The 24927-nt window shown below is 32.0% G+C and overlaps 2 protein-coding genes across 2 annotated transcripts; one reads left to right on the forward strand and one right to left on the reverse strand.

Moving 5' to 3' along the window:
* Positions 1–6545: 6545 nt before the first annotated feature.
* LOC133689114 (glycerol-3-phosphate 2-O-acyltransferase 6-like) lies at positions 6546–9419 on the forward strand. Its single transcript, XM_062108860.1, has 2 exons — positions 6546–7399; positions 8383–9419. Exons 1-2 carry the CDS (start codon positions 6776–6778, stop codon positions 9250–9252), a joined length of 1494 nt encoding a protein of 497 aa, XP_061964844.1. The 5' UTR covers positions 6546–6775; the 3' UTR covers positions 9253–9419.
* A 6155-nt stretch (positions 9420–15574) lies between these two features.
* Positions 15575–15964, reverse strand: LOC133689440 (josephin-like protein). Its single transcript, XM_062109296.1, has one exon. It carries the CDS (start codon positions 15962–15964, stop codon positions 15575–15577), a length of 390 nt encoding a protein of 129 aa, XP_061965280.1.
* Positions 15965–24927: the final 8963 nt, after the last annotated feature.

Raw genomic sequence — 24927 nt, forward strand, 5'->3', positions numbered from 1 at the left:
GTTTTATTTCTTTTAATTGTTTTATGTTTTGTTTATTTCATTTCTTAAAAAATATTAAATACAATATTGATGGAATTACAAACAAAATAATAATTACAAATGGAATTATTGACGGAAAAAGTCCCTTGAAAATTTTTAGAAAGTGTGAAAACAATTATATGACTTTGTAATTGACAATTGCAGATAGAATCATCGATAAACTAAATCCTTTGAAAAGTTCTAGAGAATAGAAAAAAATTACAAGACTTTGCCACTAATAATTAAAAATGGAATCATCAACGAACTAAGTCCCTTTGAATGTTTCAGAGAGTTGAAAAAAATATTGGACTTACCACTAACAGTATGTGAATCTCAATAGGTTAATTATGTTGGTAATATAAATTCAATCACTGATGGAACTACAAATGATTTTTTCTATCGGTGATATGCCATAATCGCTAATGAAATTACTAGCGAAATGGTGTTGGTAATTTTTTTTTATTTGGTGTGTTTTTTCTGTCTACATATCTATTGGTGATTATATTACTGAAGGAATGACCAATAAAATAAAAATTACTGAGAATATATTTTTCGATGACGAGTGCCTATTCATGATTTTGTCAGTAAATGTTTTTTTTTTTGACATAATCAATGTTTAAACATCAACAAAATATTCCATTGATATTATGCAATATTCTATAAAAACACATAACCATACACACCATTCAATCAGTATATACAACAACCTCTCTCTTTCATTTGCAACATTTCCAACATTTGCAACATTTCCAGCTCACTTGTTGTTGCACCAATTACAAGCATTTTATATACAACAATCACTTGAGAGTTGAGTATGAAACATTCATTTGACCAGAAGACTTAAACCGGCCTTCTCGAAAATGTATTTTTTTTTTAATGTTGTCCATAGACTTTACTTCAATCAAGTTTTATCTGAATTCTTGTATTTACAATAATCTTACATACTAAACTTTAATTGAACTTTTTCTTTAAACAAAAAAAAATTGCATAATTGTTAAACTTTAATCTGAACTTTTTTCTATAAAAACACATAACCATACACACCATTCAATCATCTTTCACATTGATGCCATCACCACTACCCCTCAGCTTCAAAATTGACAATTTTAAATCATCTAAGTGGTGGCTTAGTGGTAAGAACTTGGGTCCAAGAGGTTTGCTCCCTCTGTGGTCTCAGGTTCGAGCCCTGTGGTTGCTCATATGATGGCCACTAGAGGCTTACATGGTCATTAACTTCAGGGCCCGTGGGATTAGTCGAGGTGCGCGTAAGCTGGCCCGGACACCCACGTTAAACTAAAAAAAAAATTGACAATTTTACTTTTATTTTCAGCATCCAAATAATTATCAATTTTTAACATCAAAAGTAATCACCAATTTATGGAACACCCATTAACAAAAATTCACAATCAAACTTTACTACTTTGGAAAGGTCCAAACAATAAAAATGATAAAATTATAGACCATAAATATAATATTAGAAACATCAAACCTAACAAAAACTTTGAAAAGTCCATAATAAAGGATACAACCAATGATTTCTCTATCAATGAGATTGAGATTAACTAAATCTATAAAACATATATAGAAATCATTGTACACCCTAACTTAGTTTACTATTCATTGCTATAATGAAGTTCTTTTTTTTTTTTATCATTGGAAGAAAAAATAAGATGCATTGGTGTTAGGGATAATTTGTTCTTTTTGCATGACTCATTGATCATTAAAGAATTATCCAGGGGTATATATGTCTTTTCTAAATTCTTGAAATGGTAAAATAACTAAATTACTTCTAAGTCGATAAAATTTAAATTTGATGACCAAGGATGTTTCTATTTTTTTGCTTTTTAAACATGCGTGTTGTCCACACTTCAATGCCGTTTGAAGGACACGTGTGGTGCCTTGTAGTGACCTAACCTGCTTTTTTCCCATATTTTTAGAAGTGTTGCCGCATCCTCCTCTTTTTAGTATGGCATGTGTTGGTGGTGATGAGGCGGTTTTGTCAGTAATGAACCTTTCTTTTTTTCTTTATGTTATCTCTCTCCTCCCCCCAAAATCAAAGGTTGGCTCTCTTTGTTTTTATTATTTCGATTTTAGTTCTTATTCTTATGATTTCTAATTCTTTTCTCTGACTCTTTTGTAAAAGTTTTATTGGTTTTTAATTTCATCATTCAATCCAAGTTTTTGGTGTATTATTTTTTCCAATTTGGTCCTTATTTTTTTGATTCGTTTTTTTTTATTAAAATTATTTTTCTTTTCAATTTAACCCTTTAATTGAAAATTTTTGGTTGCCTTCTAATTTATTTTTTATTTCAATTTTCACCCATATTCTTTTAATTGTTGTTGTTTTTTTATTTCACGTCCTTTTGTGTAATTGATTTTTTTTTCTTGACTTCATCATTCTATATTTGATTTACTAGGGATTGGACTTCACAATTTTTCCAAGTATATATGGTACTTCCAATTTAATGACCCGAGTCACGTGTTTGAAAAGTCAATACGAGTCTACATTATTTTTGGCTTATTTTCTTTACCGATTTCATCGTTTGATAATAGTTTTTTTTTTAAAAACAGTATTGGTTTTGTGGTTTTTTTCAATTGCTTTACTATCAAGTTAACGTTATTCTAATCTGATGACCTAGGCGACGGGTTTTACTGTTTAACCTAGGTTGGCTCGCCCCTTATCACCTAGGTTATATATCTATCATGCTATCTCGAGCCTATTGTTTTTGTTCGTTTTTATCCAGTTTTGTACTTATAAGGGTTTTTTTCTCTAAGTTATCATGATCTTTTTTATTTAAAATATTTTTGATTGTTTACTATCATTGTCTATTTTTTTTATCTAATTACAATAAAACCAACTTATTAAACTCGATCAAGGCTATAATCTGTGTTTTTTTCCCAATATTCTTTGAAACATGCTTGTGGAACCTATACTATCTTTGCTTTTTTTCTTATTTTTTATTCTAATTTTGATTTTGTTTGATACGTTCTTTTAATATTTTTTTAAATAATTTTATTTATTTATATTTCAATTAATACCACTCCTCTATGATTTTTTTTTATTTTGCTTATTAGCCTTTTTTTTTAATGGAGTTTTTTTTAAAAAAAATTTATTTGTTTTTAATTTTTGAAGATATTATTTTGATTATTCTATGAGCTTCTTTTTATGTTTTATATAGAAGAACTTTATTTTTTTAAATAAAAATATTTATTTTTAGATATATTTCTAATATATGCAGTCTTGCATAATATTTTTTTGTCATTTTATTTTATTCTATCAATTTCATGTGTGTGTATTTTTATTATTGTTTGATTGAATAAAAAATTTATTTGAATTAAAAAATTCAGTAAACTCAACTAGATAAATATTCCATTTTGCGAACCAAATATCTTGATCTACATTAGTTTCTCACTTTTTTTAATTTTATTTTTAGTTATCATTAATGATTTATTTATTCATTTATTAACATACATGATTTTTAATTTATTTAATTAGATAATTACATTAACTTTTCGATTTACATTTAGAAATTTTATATGTTAGAAAACACATAGGAAAAACTGTATATTCAATTTTTTTTTTTTAATAATATACAACTTGCGGCATAGCGTGAGGCGAATAACTAGTAAGACTAAATTAAAATGAACCGATTTCTGTCGCTTACCTTTTCTTCTATTCTGGTCCTTTCTGGTTGCAGTTGTAGTCTTTCTTATGCATCTTGTGCTACCTAGTAATTCTGCAATTTTTCCAGTTGCAGTCTGGTTTTGTTTTTGTTTTTTCGATATTTTGGTTAGGTAGCCTTTTCCCTTTTCTGGCGCTGTAAGACTTTTTAGTTATCATATGTCGTGTTTAGTGCATTTTTAACTCATATACCTAATCAATGTGTTGGAGAAGCAAACGGGCTATTTAGTTGAGAATATTATGAGAGAAAGGCAAGTGCCTTCGACGAATCTTAGGCATTCATATTTAGAATGTGACCTTCATAGCTAACCAAACTTGAACTTAACAATCTTGTGTAAATTATTAATATGAATTACGTGACAAGTTCTTCTACTCACAGGACGACATTTATAGTTATGTCCACCATCCAAATGGTATTATCGTGCTCCTGTAGGCTGTAGCTCGACCCAACACGAGTCATGCCGAGGAGTATTTCATAGGCTTTCTCATATATTGTCGTCTAGTTATGATCAAGTAGTGTTTCTTTTTCTTTAAGCTATTCCCATGTTCTTTGTAATCTGGTGACTGAACTTGACTAATGTCCACGATTTCTTGGAAGCGTTTTTCTTTATTTGCTAGAATTAGACTTGAAAGGTCCCGAGTCTTCTTATTATAAATAAAAACAGATATTGAAGCCTCCAAATCAATTTTTTATTCAAATGATAATGTGAACAAAAAACAACTAAAAAACTGATTAAAACAAGAAAATTGAAAAACCATTAACAAAAAAATCAAATTATAAAAAAAAATCGATTATAATATTTAAAAAAATTACCAGTGCGATTCAGCTTCAGTTTTATAAGAATGAAACCAGTAATTAAACTGTTCGGTTCGGTTTTTTTTTTTTAAATACTATAAATTAAAAATAAATAAATTCTAAGAGTATTGTTTCTTTTCTAACCTAATAACCTTGGGAGGCAGCACAAACAATTCTTCTCATTCTTCAATCAATATTATGAAATCTTCATCAAGTCATCACTCATCATCAACATCAACCACCCAAGCTTAGTTCGTTGTGGTAGTGATATATACTATTGCTAAACTAATTATCAACTTTTCATAAAGAAGCACCTAGCTAGTCTGTATCATCTACTATTCCTATCCATTTGCACATCAATTGTCATGTATATAATGCTTTCATAAAAGCCTAGGCATGCCACGACTATCAGCTAGCATACGATCTTGTCCCATTTGGTGTGTGTGTGTGTGGTTTTAATTAGGTTACTTAATCTCATTGAGTAATATTTTTATTTTTTTTGAAAAGGATTAAAGCTTAAAAGTAATTAAATTGTGACAAATACTTTGTTTTACGAAAAGTAAACAATGCGGTTGCATGGGCTAACGTGGGTCGTTGGCAGAGACTTAATTGATATGGAGAGGGCAAAAGAATTCCTAATCTCAACTACATAATCCACAGTTAATGCAATTAATTAAGGCTTCGCATTTTTTCTGTCTTGTGGCTTTGATTGCTTCCAAGTTAACTGTTTCTTATTAAACAAGAGAGAATTTTTGGTTGATGTCAATATCTACCCGTAAGAAAATTTGGCAAGAAGAAGAAGGTGGTTCTTGAAGTTGTTGGTACGTAGAAGCTTGAAGAGGAACGTCAACAGGATAAAAAGGAGATGTGTATTTTTTCGTTCAATTTATTCTCTAAGTTATAAATTAATAACCGAGGCTTCATGCATGATAGAGCCCATAGCTCATGATGACCTAATTAAATTCACAAATATTTTCTACTATATTTTTTTTGTAAAACCAAGGGAGTGATTATTTGAATTATCCCGTCAAATTAAAAAACTTGAGCACCTTGATCCAATATTAATAATAAGTCTAAGTGTGAGGTGTTATAATTTGGGTATCCAACACTATATATATATATATTAAACTAACAATTAAGCAAATTATAAAGGTTCAATGTAGTTTCCTATTAAATCTGATCATCACGTAATTAAACATTAATGTATGCTTGGGCTTGATAATATGTGACACGAATAGGTGATATATATTTCGTCAACCATACCCTTTTCAACTTTATTATTGCCGTCTCCCCAACGAAACGTCGAGTAATCGATCGACTATAAATAACAAATTAAGTAGCAGCACCAAAAAGAAAAGATGGCTACTGAAATTAATACACTTTCTTCTTCATTACTGAGATATACTCTATACAGTAATAAACTATATTGCAAAAAAACAAAAAAGAGGGAAGAAACAGAGGGGAGGCAGAGTGTTAAAGGTTTGCTTCTTAAAAAACGTATTTAAAAAAATTAAATTTTATTTTAAATTATTTTATATATATATTTTTATATCATTTTAACAGGTTGAATTAAAAAAAAAAAAAAACTTAGATGAGCTAGTTATGTGCTGAAGCCATAAAATTTTGCTAGTGCTGGTTTTAAACTTAGCCACATTAAAGAGAATTAAGCTGAGCTTTAATAAGGGAGCCATATGGCCGGCGTCCAGAAACTGAAAAAAAAAGGAGGCTAATTTAATGGCTTGTAGGTGCTGGTATCAACTGCCAACTACTCAGATCCCTCCTCACAACTGCCCTGATTTACGCGTCAAGAATTTGTCTTGTCTTACAATTCTTAATAAAAATAAATATAATAGTATTGTATTAATTAGTTATTAATTGTGCTCCCTTAAAAAAAATGAATAAAAAAATACATAATTCCTTAAAAATACATAATTTGTCAAAAATTAATAAGTTATTTTCTGAATATTATAAATTTTTTTATATTAATCTCTCCTTTATTTTATTTTTTGTAAGCTAAAAAATGAAACGTCTGTTCTGGTCTCCCAACAACATAATAGTTTCATGCTCTTCGCACAAACAATTAACTTCTTGTCCAGGCAATCTTTCTCCTCTCTTCTTTTATATACCCTTCGATCTCCTCTATCTCTCTCCCTCACTCTTCTTAACACGACATAACTTACAAAAAAACACACACACACAAACACACAATAAATTAACAGTCCTTTCTGCTCCCTCCCTCCCTCGCTCGCTCTCTCTCTCTCTCTCTCTACTCCTCTCTCATGGTAATGGGGGCTCATCGCCATTTTGAACCAATAGCAAAATGTAGCACAGAGGGACGATCAAATCAGACTGTGGCTGCCGACCTGGATGGAACACTTCTTGTATCAAGAAGTGCTTTTCCATACTTCTTGCTTGTTGCTATTGAAGCTGGGAGTCTCTTAAGAGGACTAATTCTCTTAGCATCAGTCCCATTTGTATACTTTACGTACTTATTTATATCAGAGGCAATGGCAATCAAGACTTTCATCTTCATTGCCTTTGCGGGACTTAAAATAAGAGACATTGAGCTTGTTTCAAGGTCTGTCTTGCCAAAGTTTTATGCTGATGATGTTCATCCAGAAACTTGGAGGGTGTTCAATTCTTTTGGAAAAAGATACATTGTTACTGCTAATCCTAGGATTATGGTCGAGCCATTTGTCAAGACCTTTTTAGGGGCTGACAAGGTTCTTGGCACTGAATTAGAGGCTACAAAATCTGGAAGAGCAACTGGGTTTATCAAGAAACCTGGAGTTCTTGTTGGAGATCATAAAAGAGATGCTCTCTTAAAAGAGTTTGGCACAGATTTGCCTGATTTAGGCCTGGGAGACCGCGAAACTGACCGTGACTTCATGTCCATTTGCAAGGTTAGATCTCCGTATTATTTGAACTGTAAAATTACTTCTCTCCTCTTTACTTGCCCCTCATTCTTTCCAAGTAAATTATTCAATTTTTTGGTGAAAATATAGCGTGAAGGAATTCAATTTGTGTGTTTATGCAATTTGGACCGAATATTAATAAGCAATTAATGTGACAGACATGCAATATTCGATCCAAATTGAACGAGTTGGTATTCAATTTGAACACAAGTCAATGAGCAAATGAAGTCAATGCCCCTTTGGCTTGCTCTTCAGTTCTGAGAACAATTTGAGCACTGTGTGCTGCGCTGTTTCTAGCTCAATATGGAGAGTACAATTTTTTATTGGTTTGGTGAGAATGTTTATGGCACTAGTGTTTTGTGCATGAACTTTTTCTCCGTCCATCAGTGTAGAGCTAACGGCTTCTATTCTTAGCCCTTAATCTTATTGCTTTTCCTCCTATTTTTTTATTACTGCTCCAATCTAATAAATTTCAAATACCTAATCAATGAAGTACATATAGCATTCAGAGCATTTACTATCAGAGCAATATCAACCATTCATTCTTCATGTCCAAACCACTCTTCTATTCAAGTCAACTTGTAATCCATGCACCTCATGTAAGAGCTATGATGAGTGAATTACACAGCACTAGCTATATTTTATTCCTCCTTGATTTGTGTTAGCGATAGATGTATGCCATTAATTTTAATGACTTTGCATGTATGGAAAAAAAATCGTTTTTAATCGTTTTAGATAGTCTCTCCTACAGTCGTTTTCAGAGTTAGATGAAGTTCAGTTAATTCAACGAAACAAGTGGATCCCCATTCATTTAATTGAGATCATGATTAGTTTCCATAGCTTTCACTGGTTTGAACAATTAAGTAGCAAGCAGATTTGGCTCAGACGTGCATGTGAAACAGTACTGCTGAATTAGAGATTAGTTTATGATCAATTGCTGCCATGAATTTAATCTTGTTAAATTACTGCAGGAAGGATATATGGTGCCAGGAACCAGGTGTGAGCCTCTAGCAAGAAACAAGCTTCTAAGCCCTGTCATATTCCACGATGGCCGATTAGTTCAAAGGCCTACTCCTTTGGTTGCCCTTTTGACCTTCTTATGGATGCCAATTGGTATTATTCTCTCCATACTTAGAGTCTACCTTAACATCCCTTTGCCCGAGAGACTTGCCTGGTACACTTATAAGCTACTAGGAATTAGAGTTACTGTCAAGGGTACCCCTCCATCCCCTCCAGGAAAAGGCCACAGTGGAGTCCTCTTTGTTTGCAATCATCGTACTGTCTTAGACCCAGTTGTCACTGCTGTTGCACTAGGAAGAAAAATTAGTTGTGTCACCTATAGCATAAGCAAGTTCACTGAAATTATTTCACCCATTAAAGCTGTTGCTTTATCAAGGGAGAGAGACAAAGATGCTGCAAACATTAAGCGACTGCTTGAAGAAGGTGACTTGGTCATTTGCCCTGAAGGAACCACATGTAGAGAGCCATTTCTCTTGAGATTTAGTGCTCTTTTTGCTGAGCTTACTGATAGGATTGTGCCAGTTGCTATCAATACAAAACAAAGTGTGTTTCATGGCACGACGGTTCGAGGGCACAAACTGTTGGACCCTTATTTTGTGTTCATGAATCCAATGCCAACATATGAGGTCACCTTCTTGAATCAGCTGCCCAAAGAGCTTACTTGCAAAGGAGGCAAATCAGCCATTGAAGTTGCAAATTACATACAAAGGGTGCTGGCTGGGACACTTGGATTTGAGTGCACTAACTTGACCAGGAAGGACAAGTATGCTAAGCTTGCAGGAACAGACGGCCGTGTTCTATCTAAGAAGGAAAATGCTTGAGGAAAATTCTCCAAAAAGCAAAAAAAGAAAATTCATCATTTAATTTCTCTACTGGTTTTTCATCATTTAATTTCTCTACTGGTTTTTTATATGTTTGAAACATTGTTATAACAATAAAAATTGATAATTGTTATTGTGATTAATTAGTATAAAACTGTTAACTTTAATGTTTGTTTTCTTTTTTGAGTACTATGCATACAATTATCAAATTACTGTAATGTAATGTTTTTTCGGTTTTAATAAATATGGTTTTAATAAGGTATTTATATAATTAAAAAAAACTAAATAGTAGAAAAGAAAAATGTGTTTAAACAAACATTTTTTACTCACACCTTATTTTTCTCATAATTAAAAGAAGGGGAAAAGAAACCAAAATTAAAAATCCATGAATAAGCACCTCCTACTCCTCTAAAAACTCAATTGCAGAATGTCTTTGCTGCCTTTCCATTAAACTGAGTTCATAGTCACACCTTGCAATGATTCTGGATAACAAACCCGCATGCAGCCCATCATCTTAATAAAATCTAACAAACCTCAATCGAAGCCTTGCAATTCGATAGACTCTCTCCATGAAGAGTTAGTACACAGATTATTGGAGGCCATACAAACGCCTAGGGTGCAATAATTAGCCGCCATACACTCACCACAATCCATTGTCAATTCCTTGACCAGAAGGGCACAATCTTCCTTACCGATAAACTATTACAATAAAGCAACCTTAAACAACCTCGATGACTCTAGTGGTGCTGGAATTATAGCAGCTAATTAAGCTTTAAATGACCCATATTCATTATCTAATTATTCTTAAAATCTAAATTACTAAATGCAGTAAGAATATACTTTGACTCGTCAGAATTATCTTCAACACCATTAATCTTAGCGTTTTTCTCATTGTTATCCTTCTTCCAATTACTATGATAATCGTGATTACAATTTTGATTATTCTTCTTCCATTTAAGACAATCAACTTTAATGTGCCTTTTTTCTTATAAAAAATATAACAAATCCATATGCCATGATTGTGATCTACCATGACCACCATTGTTGCTCGAACCTTGCCTCCTAGACCTATTTATTACTATAAACATGTTGAAAGTAAACTAGATTTTAGTTTTGAAAAATAAAGGAACCGGTTTACCAGTTGAGAACCGGTTGACCGGTTCAGTTGGCAGAATACAATTTATGTTTAGACTGGAATTTTCTTGTATTAGTTTAATTCATTGATTATCTATGACTTTATGCCTATAAAAAAATATTGTAATTCAGAATTATTTAGAACCACAAAAGAGAGAGAATAGTTAAAGAAAGTTTAAAGAGAAACATTTAATAAAAGTATACCTTCCTCTCAATCTTCTTCTTGTTCTTGAGTATTTGACTTTGCATTACTGTTTTTGATCTTCTACCACATTAATCCTTCTTCCAACAAGTGATATCAGAGCTAAGTTTGATTATTTAACATGGACAATCTAAACTTTCCATTTCAATGTCCTAGGTTGACAAAGAGCAATTATGCAACTTTATATATTCAAGTAAAAACTTGGTTGAGTTCTCAAGATGTATGAGAGACGGTTGAAAAAGGTTTTGAAGAGCCAATAAATATAGCAACGTTGAATTTAGCCTAAAAAAAGGTTGTGCAAAAGGCATGAAAGAAGGATCAACAAACACTCACAATCATTGACCAATATCTAGATGATGCCACTTTTTGAGATAGTGGCCAATACAACCACTACTAAGTAAACATGAGAAGTTGTGCAAGAATCAAACTAAGGAGCTGATATTGTGAGAAAGATACATCTACTAAAGCTACGTAGTGACTTTGAAAATTTACATATGCATGCATTAGAGAATTTTTCAGAATACTTTGCAAGATTATTAGTCATATGCAATCAAATGAAGAGATATAGGGAGAAAATAAAAGAGACATGTATGGTAGAGAAAACTTACGTTTGTTGCAAAAAAAAATTCTATTATGTGGTGGTTGCGATAGAGAAGTCGCAAAATATGGATGTTATTTCAATCCAAGGTCTTATAGAAAAAGTAAAAGCCCATGAGAAAAGAGTCAATGAGATTCAAGAGTGTGGGTGCACATGTATTTTTTTTCAATTTCAAAGTAAGATAGTTCTAGATATTCACAAGGGAGTAGAGGATATAAACAAAGCAAAAAAAAAGAGGAAAAGGAAAATTTAGAAGAGGAGGTCGTGGTAGCCTTAATAGGTCAACTAATAGACCACATAAAGTAAAATAGTCGATCAGTTAAATTGACAATGGTAATCTAAAATCCAAGTTTGACAAATCAAAAGCTAAATGTTATAATTGTCAAAAGATAAGTCATTATGCTTGGGAGTGCTAGAGTCCAACCGAGAGAGTTGATAAGAATGTAAATCTAGTGATAGAAGAGAAGAAAGAAGTCATCCTATTACTAGTGCATGATAAGAGAATGCAAGATAAAGAGAACATCTGACTTCTAGACAATAAAGCCAATAACCACATGTGTAGAGACTAAGATAATTTCATGGAGTTTGATGAAGCAATTAGAGATAATGTCACATTTATGGATCATTCAAAAGTTTTTATCAAAGGAAAATATATGATTTTGATTAAATTGAAATATGAAATTCATTGATTTATTGGTAATGTCTATTATATACCAACGGTGAAAAGCAACATATTGAGTTTAGAACAATTACTGGAGAAGAGGTATGAGATTAAGATGAAAGATCATGCTTTGACATTACTTGACACTAAAGGAGTTATGATTGCAAAGGTAGTCATGATAAATAATAGAATGTTCTTGCTAAATATAGAGATGGATATGTTTAAATACATGTGTGAAGGATGAGATTGGGCTTTGAAATATGAGACTTGGGTATGCAAACTTTGATAGCTTGTAGATGATGGCACAAAAGAAGATGTTGAAGGTTTTACCATCCATTATACATTTAAATAAGTTGTGTGAAAGATGTTTAGTGGGTAAGCAATTTTGCAAGAGCTTTTCGAATGAATCTATATTAAGAGCAAGTTAAAACCTCCAAGAAATACATGTCAATGTTTGTGGATTTATCAAACCATGTTCGTTAGATAAAAATTTGTATTTTTAATTTTTTATTGATGATTATAGTAGAAAAACTTGGGTATACTTTTTTTAAAAAACATCTAATGTGTTTAGTTGTTTTAAGAAGTTTACAATATTATTTGAAAAAAGGTTATTCTATAAAATCACTTAGGATGAATATGAGTGAATTTTGTTATAATGATTTTAGTGAATTTTGTGAAGATTATGGTAAAAATAGATTCCTAACAATGGCTAGATCCCCATAACAAAACGGTATGGCAGAGAGAAAAAATAAAAGCATCCTTAACATAGCAAAAAACATGCTTAAAACCAAGAAGATGCCTAAAGAATTTTGGGCTGAAGTTGTAGATTGTGCTATCTATTTGTCAAATAGATGTCCTACTAAAGACTTGAATGACATGACTCCATAAAAAGCATGGAGTGGAAGAAAGTCAAATGTCTCTCATTTGAAAGTTTTGGGGAGCATTGACTATGTACATGTAGATGATCAAAGAAGGATCAAGCTGAATGACAAAAGCAAAAAGGTGATCTTTTTGGGATATGATTAAAAGTCCAAATAACACAATATTTACAACTCTAATGAAGAAAAGATGATAATTAGTAAAGATGTTAAGTTCAATGAAAAAGGAGCATGAGATTAGAAGGTAGATGATGGTTGGAAATATAACTTTCTACCAATTCTTGAAGAAAAAAAATAAAAGATATGAAGACCATTAAAAACCTATAGTTACACCTCTATAAACACTAATGAGCTCAATTTCTCCTTCTTTTTTTTTTTTTAGTGGAAGCTCAAGTAGTGACACTCCATCAAGAAAGATGAGGAATCTTGATGACTTATATGAGATAACTAATTCAATTGATGATGATGTAATACTATATTGTCATCTTGCTACATGTGATCCTATATTGCTTGGAAAAGTAATAAAGGATGCAAAATGAAAAATTGTTATTAATGAGGAGATTGCATCAATTGATAAGGATGACACATGAAGATTGGTTCCTAAATCAAATGGAAAGAAGTCAATAGATGTTAAGTGGATCTACAAAGAAAATAAGAATGTCAAAGAAGAGGTAAAGAGATACAAGGCAAGGTTAGTGGTAAAAGGCTATAATCAAAAGCATTGGATTGACTATGATAAGATTTTTGTTCCTGTTACTAGATTGGAGACAATTTAATTAATCATTGTCACCGCTACTTAACATAGATAGAGAATCTATCAAATTGATGTTAAATCATCATTTATTAATTATTTTCTTGAGGAGAAAGTCTATATTGAATAACCTATAAGATATGAAGTGAAGGGACATGAAGACAAGGTATTAAAATTAAACAAAGTCTTGTATGAATTGAAATAAGCCCCAAGGACTTGGTATAATCACATTTATGGTTGTTTCTTAAAGAATTGATTTGTTAAATGTCTCTATGAATATGTTATCTATGTAAAGATCAAAAAAAGTTGTGATACTTTTATTAGCAAAGAATCCAGTATTTCATGATAGAATTAAGCATATTGACACAATATTTCATTGCCCATGAGATTGCATTGTAAACAAGGAAGTTGAAATCAAGTATGTGAAGACACAAGATTAAGTTACAAATATATTCACAAAACCACTTAAATATGATGTTTTTATCAATGAGAGATGTTTTGGGAATTATGAAGAAATCAAGTTTAAAGGGAGTGTTGAAAGTAACTAGATTTCATTTCTGAAAAACATAGGAACTGATCTATTGGTTAAGAACTGGTCGACTGGTTCAGTCAGCAAAATATAATTCATGTTTAGATTAGAATTTTCTTGTATTAGTTTAATGCATTGATTATCTAGAACTTTATACCTATAAAAAAAACTTATAATTCAACATTATTTAGAAGTATAAAAGAGAAAGAATAACTAATAGAATTTAAAGAGAAGCACATAATAAAAATATACTTTCCTCTCAATCTTTTTCTTATTCTTCAGTGTTTTACTTTGCATTATTGATTTTTATCTTTTACCACAACTATCCTTCTTCCAACAGAACACATCCCCTTAGTTAGTAACCACTAGGATTGCCACAAAGTATTTATCTATAAGATCCTTAGAAAATATCAAAGGCTTAATCTCCTCTAAAGCTATAATTTTTCTACTATACAGAAAAGTCTCTACCAAGTTTTAATATACAAGAGATTAAAAAACATAACAATAACAAGGCTTGATTCAACTAATATGTAATAATCGAATTGAACTCATCAGTATAAGATTGAAGTTGCAGCAACAAAGATCGCAGAAATGGGTGATTCAATGAACCGAATAAGTTGTTAATCTCATTTCTAGCTTGCGGGGACCTCAGTAAGTATGATACTGATTGCCCATATCCGCTGCCGAAAGTGCTGAGGGCACTTACCGGGGATTGGATTCCATACAATTTAATATGCTCCCTCCTTATAAGATAGCTTTGAAATTGGAAAACTTCAAGTTATTGCATTCAGAACTTTCAAAAGCTCTTCGTGGATATTCTTGATTGTGCCATTTGATACCATTCCTTGCACATAACATGAGCAAACGAACTTGGAAAGGTTAGTTTTTTTGTACTAGTGTGCTATTAGTTGACATTCAATGATTAGAAATAATAATTAAGAGCTCTCTCATAATGCTCCTTTTGTCTCTCAAATTCTCAGTGGGTGATGTTCAGACAAATTAGTGTCAAGAACAATGCTTACACATGATTACTAGACAATTATTAGGCCATTCCTATTATTGAAGACATTGAGTGAACTGAGTCCATGACTTGTGGACTAATTGTGATCGAGTTTCTTGAGCAAGCTGGCTAACTTTTTTACAGTAAAAAGAAAAAAGAAAAAAGTGAATTCCAGGTGGGATTTTTGTTGTGTAATGGCCATGATAGTGACTAAACCTTTTGGTGTTAGATAGGCTCGCCCCTCTAGGGTGTGGCCCACCCTTGGAATGGTCTGCATCCATTAGTTGTATGGTGTTGAATTATCATACATGAAATTAATTGTCTTGTTTGGCTTCAGAGGTGTTTGCTGTACTGGGTGAGAATTAGACTCCAAGACTTCGTATATATGCAAAACATTCTTGATACTCGAACTCTATGCATGAACATATTAGTGGCTGTTGCTATTTGTACTGATTACACTTGAGTATTTGCTTACTTCTCTATAAGAAACTAAGAAACCACCGATGATCAATGAAATAATATGAACTATTTGATCCTTCATGTACGTACTTATCTCATGACTGCAGAGTTTAGTAAGAATATGTAGAAACTGAGTTTGACCTCTGCAAAGAGGATGAAGAATTTAGGAACTCGATGCAATCTTCAATAGCTTCAGCTCGTTGAGAGTCTACTGCCTCAGCAAGTGATCTTGATCTTGGCAAACTTGATGAAGTGACATTATGTGAAGACTCCTTTCTCATGGACACAAAACGTAGAACTCTTGCTACCTTAGCACTGAGACTCCTTAGTAGTCTTGCTGGTGAAAATTTTGAGGTTCTAGGAAGCCTAAAAGTGAGAGTTCCAGCTATCTTCTTCCTGTTTCCACCTACTCTTGTTCCACTTCCATGTTTAAGAAAGATTGTTGGCTTATCATTGACATCGGGACTGAAACTCACTCGCTTGCTTGCTTTACGTGACATTTAGAACTGGGAGTGGAGTTCCAAAGCGGAAAGTACCCTTCTTGTTTGAAATATAGAGAGAGGGCAGTGCGCGCACACAGAGAGAGCGAGAGAGAGAGAGTTGTGAACAAGAAGGGCCAGTTGGTAAGGTTGTGGGGGGGTATTTATTGATGAAAATTGTGACATAAAGAGAAGGGAAAAGAAGATACTGCGGATAAAGGTAAAATTAAATACTGGATTAGGGCTTCTCATCGAAATGAGGAATAGACACAGTAGTATTTGTGAAAATAAATGCATTTTCAAAGAGGTTGGCTAATTGTGAAAGACAAAGGACCTAGCAAGCAGCTGTTTGGTTCAACTTCACCTCTTTGTTTTGGGAATACGTATAGATATGCATTAACCATGCACGTGGCATATTGACCGTATTCTACATCTTGTACATACCCATCCACAGTATCCTCCTCACTCATGCCTTATGATTATAACTTAGGATGCTCTCTTTCAATTATTGAAAATGGAGAAAGCAGTACATGAATCGGATTCATGTGAATCAAAACTGTACAGTGACATAGGTATATCGGACTTTAGTACTGTTCTAGCTCTTTAGAATCATCAATCCTTAATATATTATTGATCTGGTTTATATGAACTAAACCTATGTAATAATCTTTATTGAATTACGGTTGTTATTTGAAATCACATATATCAAGCATGGTTCTCGCATGTACGAATATACTTTTTATTTAACAGCCAACGGTAAGAATCCCAGAACACCATGACAGGCATGGTACAAGGTTTCTATCAGTTGGCTAAATAATTAAAGCCTGAGCATTTCAGTGTTTTACCCGTTTTAATTACGCAAGTCTGAACAATAACCAGATTGCGTGCATGCAAGAATTCAACAGAATCAAGGAGGAGGAGGAGGAGGAGGAGGAGGAGGAGGAGGTTTGGTCAAAAGAAAGAGGAGCAGGTGGAGCCTTTAATAGGGTAAGGGCGAGAGAGATGAGGTAAATAAAGAAAAACAAGAATAGAAGAGGGCACAAAGAGGGACAGAATTTGATACTCTTCTCGTCAGCGTTTCTTTTTAGGTTTTCTGAAGGCCCTACCAGCCCTTTGCTTTTGGTGGCCATCCTGGTTCTATAAGGATTAAAAAAAATTCTACTCATGATGGCCCCCATTTTAGAGGGAATCTATTTGAATATGGAAGTGTGGGCTTGGCGTGAATATTATCGAACTCTTCTTTTTCTTTCCTTCTTTTTTGTCACTTTGACAGGAGAAAATTCCTGTTGAACAAATCTGTTTGGTGGTATTTTTTTTTTTTGTTCTTGGAGCTTAAAGGTCCCAGTTTTATGTCCTGTTTTTCTCTCACTTGAGATGGTCTCTCATGGAGCTATTAATTAATTAACGGACCATTTTTTATTTTATTCTTTTGAAATTAACTATCGGATCTTAAAGACAGAAGAGGAAACAGCCAGCTTGAGAGCACATGGCTAAGGCATTTATGGACAGACACAAACTCAAAACCTTTCTTATTAATTAAAAAATACTACTCAATTGTCCATTTGCAAGCATGCATTTGGTGGAAGTAAGAAATTAAGAATGATGCTCGATTCCGTCCATCTTAGCATTTTGAATAAATAAATAATAATTCAATGCCTATGTTTCTACTTTCTAGTGATATAGCAACTTAGTCCTGGTTTCGGAAGCCACAACTTAATCCCTTGACTGTCTGTCTCTTATCGCAAACTCATTAAAAGCTTCGTTGATTTCTTAGAAAATGGCCAGACTACTCCCTAGCTTGAATTTATTTCAATTAATTCACGAAACAACTATAAGAGATTTAAAGTAAAAACTGTTCTACTTTTTTCTTTTTGATTTAATTTTTTTGTCAACTAATTTCATAAGATAAAATTTTAAATTGTAGTAGAAATAAAAAATTAAAAAAGAGAACCATAATGTAAAATACAGAAAAAATGTGTTGCTAATCTTAGATGTTTAAAATTTTTATTTTGATCCAAAAACTTATTTTGTTTACTTTTCGATCTATAGAGTTGAGAGAAAACAAGAAAGTCATTGGAAACGATAAAAGAGAGAGGACTTGTTAATTGACCATAATTCAACCATAAAAAATAAAGATCTTTATGTTAATGGGTTTCTTTTTTCAAGAGAAGTTTATTGAAGGTGATTTTTCTCTCCAAACATGGCGGGAAAGGTAAATTGGTTTCAGTTTTGATTTTTGAGATTTGGTTTTCTTTTGTGATATTAAGGTGTTTTAGAATTGTTGGTGGTTTATATAAGTTTTTATGGTGTTTTTAAGATATTTTTAAGGTGTTTTTAAAGTATTTTTGGATTAAATGGGTTGAAATTAGATTTTGCAAGACCCTTCATTTTTCTAGTTACTAAAGTGGTGATCAGACTTTGGGCTATAGCCCAATAAGAGACTTGTCGCTTGCTTAATAAAATCAAAAAGACGACCTTAAGGGAAAAAAGAAGAAGCATGGGTGCAAGACTTGGCTTCCATGCTCACTGGGCAGGGAGGGAGAAGAAGGGAGTAGGGACAAAACATAGAAAAAAGAACGAGAAGGAAGGAGAACTGGGCAGCATAGGGAGAAAGAAAAAGAGGGTGGGAAATCTTTTGAAAAGAACAAAAAGAGAGATAGACAGAGGGAGAGCGTAAGGAAGCAGAGGATAGGGAGGAGAGAAACAGAAAAGGGAAGGGGAACGAAAAAAACAAAGAATACCGGGAGGAAGGAGAAGACAAAGACGAAAGGAAAGGAACCATAAGAAGAACGGAAAACAGAAACAGATCGAAAAAAAACAGGAAGAACCAGAGGAACCGGAAGAAAAACAAACGAAAAGGTAAAGATAGAGGTCCAAAGCTGTTGTTGCCTTCGTCTTGCTTCCAGGTAAACTTCTCCAACTTTGCAGAAAATGCACAAACACTGTGCACTGGAAGATTAATTACATCGCGATTGTAGCAGGCGTGCGTGAATTGTGCACGCACGCTTGCGGGTAGAAACCTGCTGGGTCCAGCCCAGCCACATGGGCCGGGCTGGGCCTAGCCCGAAAAAAAAATCAAAAAATATGTGATTTTCCGCAAATTTTTTTACTTCATTTTGATCAATATTAGTTTGTATTTTTATATTGTAAAGATACAAATTCGGTATTAAAATACCCGGTTTTCTTCAAGACATTAAAAAAAATATATTTTGTTTTCATGCATACGGCCAAGTCTCTCAAAAATAAAAGAAAAAAAAATCATATTGTATTTTCATATAACAAAGAAAATTTCAAAAATATGTATTAGCATGCATTTTGGCTTTAATAACCAGTTTATTAAAGTCACGAGAACTAGGTCAATATTTCAAAAATTTTAAAAAAATTATTTTGTTTTCTTTTAATATCTGGAGTTATGACCTTATACGTAAGACGTATTCTGGATATTAAATTCTTTGGTTAACGTCAGAATTACCCGATAAGATAAGGATCTCCTTACCGAGAAGGATTTTTCTTAAACCACAGACGGACCAACAACTAGAAAACACAACAAGACCTTAGATTTTATCAGACAATAAAACAATGCAGCTTACCTTAGGTAGGGCGTATTTGGGGTGATAATACCTTCCCTTTGAGCAACCAGTCCCCGTACCCGATCTCTAAGGCCAGATAGGGTTCTTAGTGACCAAAATACTAGGTGGCGACTCCCATTCTATTTTTCCACTAATAAAAGACAAGAATTCCTTGTCTCCCCATATTTGCCGCATTAGATAAGTTTTGATGGTCGATGTTTTCGCCGCGACGCCGCACACGTGCGACAATGGTCTTTTTTAAAAGGCCTAAGCATGCTAGACCGCCTAGGTTAGCACGACTGACCCTTTTTTTTTCCTTTGATTTATTTTTTTGTTATGTCATCCTTCAATATTACGTTTTTATTGAATTTTTTTTTATTACATCATTCGATATTTGATTGATTTTTATTTGATTTTTATAATTTGTTTCAGTTTACTTCATATGAGGTTATCTCACTCTCAAAAAAACTTCTCAACATTTAATTGATGTTCAATTTTGTGAGTTAATTATTTTTGTTATTATATAATTAAGTAAAATAGTTTTTAAAAAAAGTTCCTAAACTTGGTGGAGTTCATGATCCAAGTATTTAGTTAAGTTAATTGTGAAGCTTGGATCGATTCAATATAATGTTTGGATAAAGAAATCCTTAAAAGATGAATATTCAAAATATTATTGGGAATAATTTGTTATTATTCACTGTTAATATTTAGATAAAGAAACCCGGAGTGGTAAATATCCAAAATAATTTTCTAGGAATAATAAATCCGCACACATCCTTAAAAGAAGCCTTGATTATAATCGATGACATTTCAATTTTTTTTACTCCACGATTTACGAGCCGTGAGAGTATAAAACACTAAGATAAAAAAAATAGGTTTTTAAAGCACCCTAGATTTCGTTCATCAGAGCAAACTTATCCTAGGAAACACAACAAGACCTCAGATTTTATCAGACAAATATACAATGCAGCTTACCTTAGGTAGGGCGTATTTGGGGTGCTAATACTTTCCCATTATGCAACCAGTCCCCGTGCCCGATCTCTGAGACTAGTTAGGGTTCCTAGTGACCAAATACTAGGTGGCGACTCCCATTCCATTTTTCTGATAAAATCTTATGCACACGTGCGACAATATTGTCATCTCAATATTAAAAAATATCATTTTGAAAGTTTTTATAAAGCCTAACAACACTTTTTATCAATCGTTTAGGTTGCATTTGTACCCGTCAATTCGACTAAATCATGTTGAGACAACTCTCACATGATTTAATTTTAAACTTTGGCTAGGCAAGAAGTCAAGTCGAGAGATTTCAAGGTTGTTCTGCATGTTCGAGTTTAATAAAAATATCAAATAATTCTTTGCGGCTTGAAAAAACATTGATCCAACTCATAACGTAGCGCAAACTAGTACACTAATATATAAATAAAAGGATATCTTGGAAAGAAAAACAACTAAATTCATAACAATTCAATATGCTATTACGGGACACTTAATATAAAAATTAAGTAATAAACAGAAATAAAAAAAAAATTGGCAATGGTATAGAAAATTTCAAAAAAATATATATTATTTTTCCTTAGTCGTTTGGACATAACCCAAATGATGAGAAATTTTCACCCGAAAAATCCACCCCATACCCGATGATCGAATCTAACCTATCTACTTGCACTCTTTTCTATGTGACTTTTTTGGGTTTCCATAAGCGCTCCACGCAAACTTTTCATAACACAACTTTTTTATGCATAGACAAGCTTTTTCTATGCAAAGTTCGAATATTTTCTAGGTCAATAGCAGACCACCACCAATAATTTTTATCAATAACATCCATGACACAACAATCATGGCATAACACATCAATTAAGAGCCATTATGGTTAGCCAAACCAATATAACACAAATGTTTTCACCAATAATACAATATCATCTCCATAAAAACAATCTAAGGTCTAAGTGTACAAATACACCAGCTACTAGGCAATTAACTAGTGCATAACTAATCCTACAATTTAGAAGCAATTTCTAGCAAGACAATCCTGAGTGTATAAATACACCAGTTACTAGGCAATTAACTAGTGCATAACCAATATCATCTCTATGAAAAAAATCTAAAGCTTGAGTGTATAAATATACCAACTACTAGGCAATTAACTAGTGCATAACCAATCCTATAATTTAGAAGCAATTTCTAGCAAAATAATCTTAGCCAATGTAAGCCAAATGCCTTAAAAGTCATCAAAATTCTATGAAATCCAAGTCAAACCATTGAAAGCTAGATAAAAGTAGGTTAATTCTTATAATTTCTAGACCAAATAGGCACTTTTTAACTTTCATTTTGTTTTTTTCTCTTAGTGTATATTATTTTTCTCTCTACATGCACATGTTAATTTAAGTATTAGAGAACTTGTTCTTTAAGAGATTTATTTTTTCAAGAGAATAACAACTATCAATCAAGTTCATCAATCCAACTATAAAAAACCTAATTTTTGTATAAAAACTTTTCACCACTTCATTAATATCTTAGACTTTTTATATTATAAGCACTAACAAATTATTTCGTTGAAAAACTAAAGAGTGATCTACACTATAAGACAATATTAAAGTAAATTATTGTTTTTTGCTACCCTATCATGAATATGGAAGACTCTATAATAACTCTTAAAGAAATGGAGGGAGGCCTCATAGTTGTAAATTCCGTTCCGAGCACCATTTCACTTTTCTTTGTTTTGTATGAGATATCTCGGTATCAAAACATTTCAGAATTTCATTTCGGAGTCTTATATATTAATACATATATAAAAAAATCAACATAATATTAATTTCATGATACATCATTTTCAACTTAAATATAAAGATAAATTATTTCAATGTAAACAAAATATCAACCATTTAAAATTAAATTCAAAGTTTAAAACATTCTCAAATGCTTAAAAAAATTAAAATGTGTTTAACATAAACGAAATTTAAATAGAGAAATTATTAAAGGTCAAGTTGTAAGACTCACAAATCAATGTCATGTTTGAAATAAAATAAATTCTTGCAATTTCTCATAGAACTTGCCCATATTTTATGTTCTCATTTAGTATTAATTAGTTATAAAGGACACATATGAAACATAAATTATTTTTTGAGAAATATACATAATGCATATATATAATAAAGAAAAGAGAGAAGTTGTAAAAAAGATTAAAAATAAATTTAGTGGCTATTTTTATTATTTTTTAACTTAATCCTTCTATTTTTAAAATCATAAATCAGTCCCTTAAACAGAGTTGATTGTTAATTTTATTTTGAAATTTCTAAATTATCCTTTTTAAATACATTTTTTTAATTTTGAGTGTAGTATATAAGATCAGAAAATTGGATTACAAATGAAAGATATTGGAAAAAAAAAAAACAATTCGATGAAACCCATTATAATTTAAATCTTGTCCTGGTTTGATTCAGAATACAACGGATGGAACATGCTCAAAATATCTTGGTCGGCATTTGGCTGAGATATCTGATTGAGATGGGCTGAGGAGATGGAATTTAGTATACTATTTTTTTTGAGGTGGTACAATATATTAACAAAAACCTAAAGGAGATCAACAAAACATTGTCAATATGAGTTCGTACTGTGATTCCTCTTTTTTTGCTCTTTTTTATCTTTCAATTATTTTTGTGGTCTTTTAATATTATATTAATTTAAAATTGTTCTTGGTGATTTGTTTTGGTTATTTGTTTTTTTATGGATGTGTATGGATATCTCATGATGTTGGAGGAATTCCTTTTCACTCAGTTTTGCAAAATAAAAATTAATTTTATTAATTTAAAAGAATTAGAATTTGAGGATCGAATTTAAAGTTTAAACAAATATTTAGTCCTTTTTTTTTTGCTAATATTAGATGCTAATTTTCACAGTTTAGAAAATTATTTGTGTTTTGTTTTTAGTCACTTAACTTTTTTATATATATAAAAAACGATCCATTCACATGACTTTATTTTGGGTTTGACTTTGTAGTTTGTTTCGGTTGCCTATATATAAGGTTCGTACAATGTCGAGGAAGAATTTTGACACTCAGTTGATTTTTATTTTGGTAAAATAAATTAAAATTATGTTGATGTAAACCAATTAAGTGTTAAGGGACTAAAATTAAAACTAAAACAAATATAATGGACTAGAGTGGATAAATAGGTTAACTTGGCTAGCACGTGGGTCACACACACCTGCGTATGGAGAAAGCCCGTAATATTCAAACAGCATGCACGACTTTCTCTGGTGGCCAAACACATTTGTTCGCAATTGCTTTTGAAGCAATGTGTCAAGGTTTGTCATGTGAGACAGTGTATGAGGGTTAAGGATCAATAATGATATGTCGGTGATATTTTTTCTTCTCTATCCCTTTTTCTCTCCCCTCTCTTTAAGATTCATGTTGGTTCAATTAAAATTGAAAAATGTCCTATCAATTTCTTTTAATGTGAAATTTAGTATTCATTCTTTTAATTGTTATTTCTTGCTTTGGATTAATTTTTATTTTTTTTTTAATATCATCCTTTAATATTAGGTTAATTAGGAATTGAACTATGTAAATTTTCTTTAGGTTATCCCGATCTTATGACACGAGTCACGGATTTAAAAAGTTAACTTCGATTGACATATCGATCTTTAATTTAGATCTTTTTTTTATAATTTTTTTTTTAGTTTCATCTTCGACATTAAATTTATTGAAAGTTAGACCTTATCATTTTTTTTATTGTTTTTGTAAGTTTATTTCATTCTCTAACCTAGATCTTTTATTTTTTATTTTAAACATGCTAAGAATTCCAACTACTCTGAATTGACAACTATCTCATAAAGGATCATGTCGGTTGGTGCTCGCGGGGCTGGCATATGAAGTCTCTATTCAAGTCCCAATTCATAAATCACAACCAACCATCTAACTTACTTACCGGACCTTGACTTTCCTAGCCAAACTCGACCCGACCCAAACTAAAAATCGAAGTGCATCCTGCAAGGCATTTAATGGTATTTTTGGGAAATCAAAATCTAGCTGTAACTAGAAGAAAAAACAAAAAATAAAAAAATCAGTCATCAATTGTTAACAATGGGCTGCGATTGAAAGCAATTCAAATTAAATTGGGCTCACACTCCTTTCTCTTTTACTTGATGCTTAGTGGGCTAAAATATTTTGGATCAAAGCCCAACGCCCCTAACAACGTATAAAAAAAAACTAGTAATCAGTCATGGTTGCTCATGAAAAGTGGATATTTTTATTGATTGAATGTAATTTTCTTTTTCTTTTATGTGCATCTATTTTTTGTGTAGTAAGTATGGTAGTTACAGATTCAAAATGAATTTTGACTGAGTTTAAAGAAGGTGAATGGGCTCTGCTGCATTAAAGAAACAGAACTGACCTTTTTCTTGGGAGGTGATATT

Source organism: Populus nigra, chromosome 3 (assembly GCF_951802175.1).
Source record: "Populus nigra chromosome 3, ddPopNigr1.1, whole genome shotgun sequence".
Lineage (NCBI taxonomy): Eukaryota > Viridiplantae > Streptophyta > Magnoliopsida > Malpighiales > Salicaceae > Populus > Populus nigra.

Bases quoted from the DNA above. Each gene is read 5' to 3' on its own strand.
- LOC133689114 (XM_062108860.1), top strand. From the start codon at position 6,776: ATGGTAATGGGGGCTCATCGCCATTTTGAACCAATAGCAAAATGTAGC. The intron at 7,400-8,382 runs GTTAGATCTCCG...AAATTACTGCAG, and splicing joins ACTTCATGTCCATTTGCAAG to GAAGGATATATGGTGCCAGG.
- LOC133689440 (XM_062109296.1), bottom strand. From the start codon at position 15,964: ATGTCACGTAAAGCAAGCAAGCGAGTGAGTTTCAGTCCCGATGTCAAT.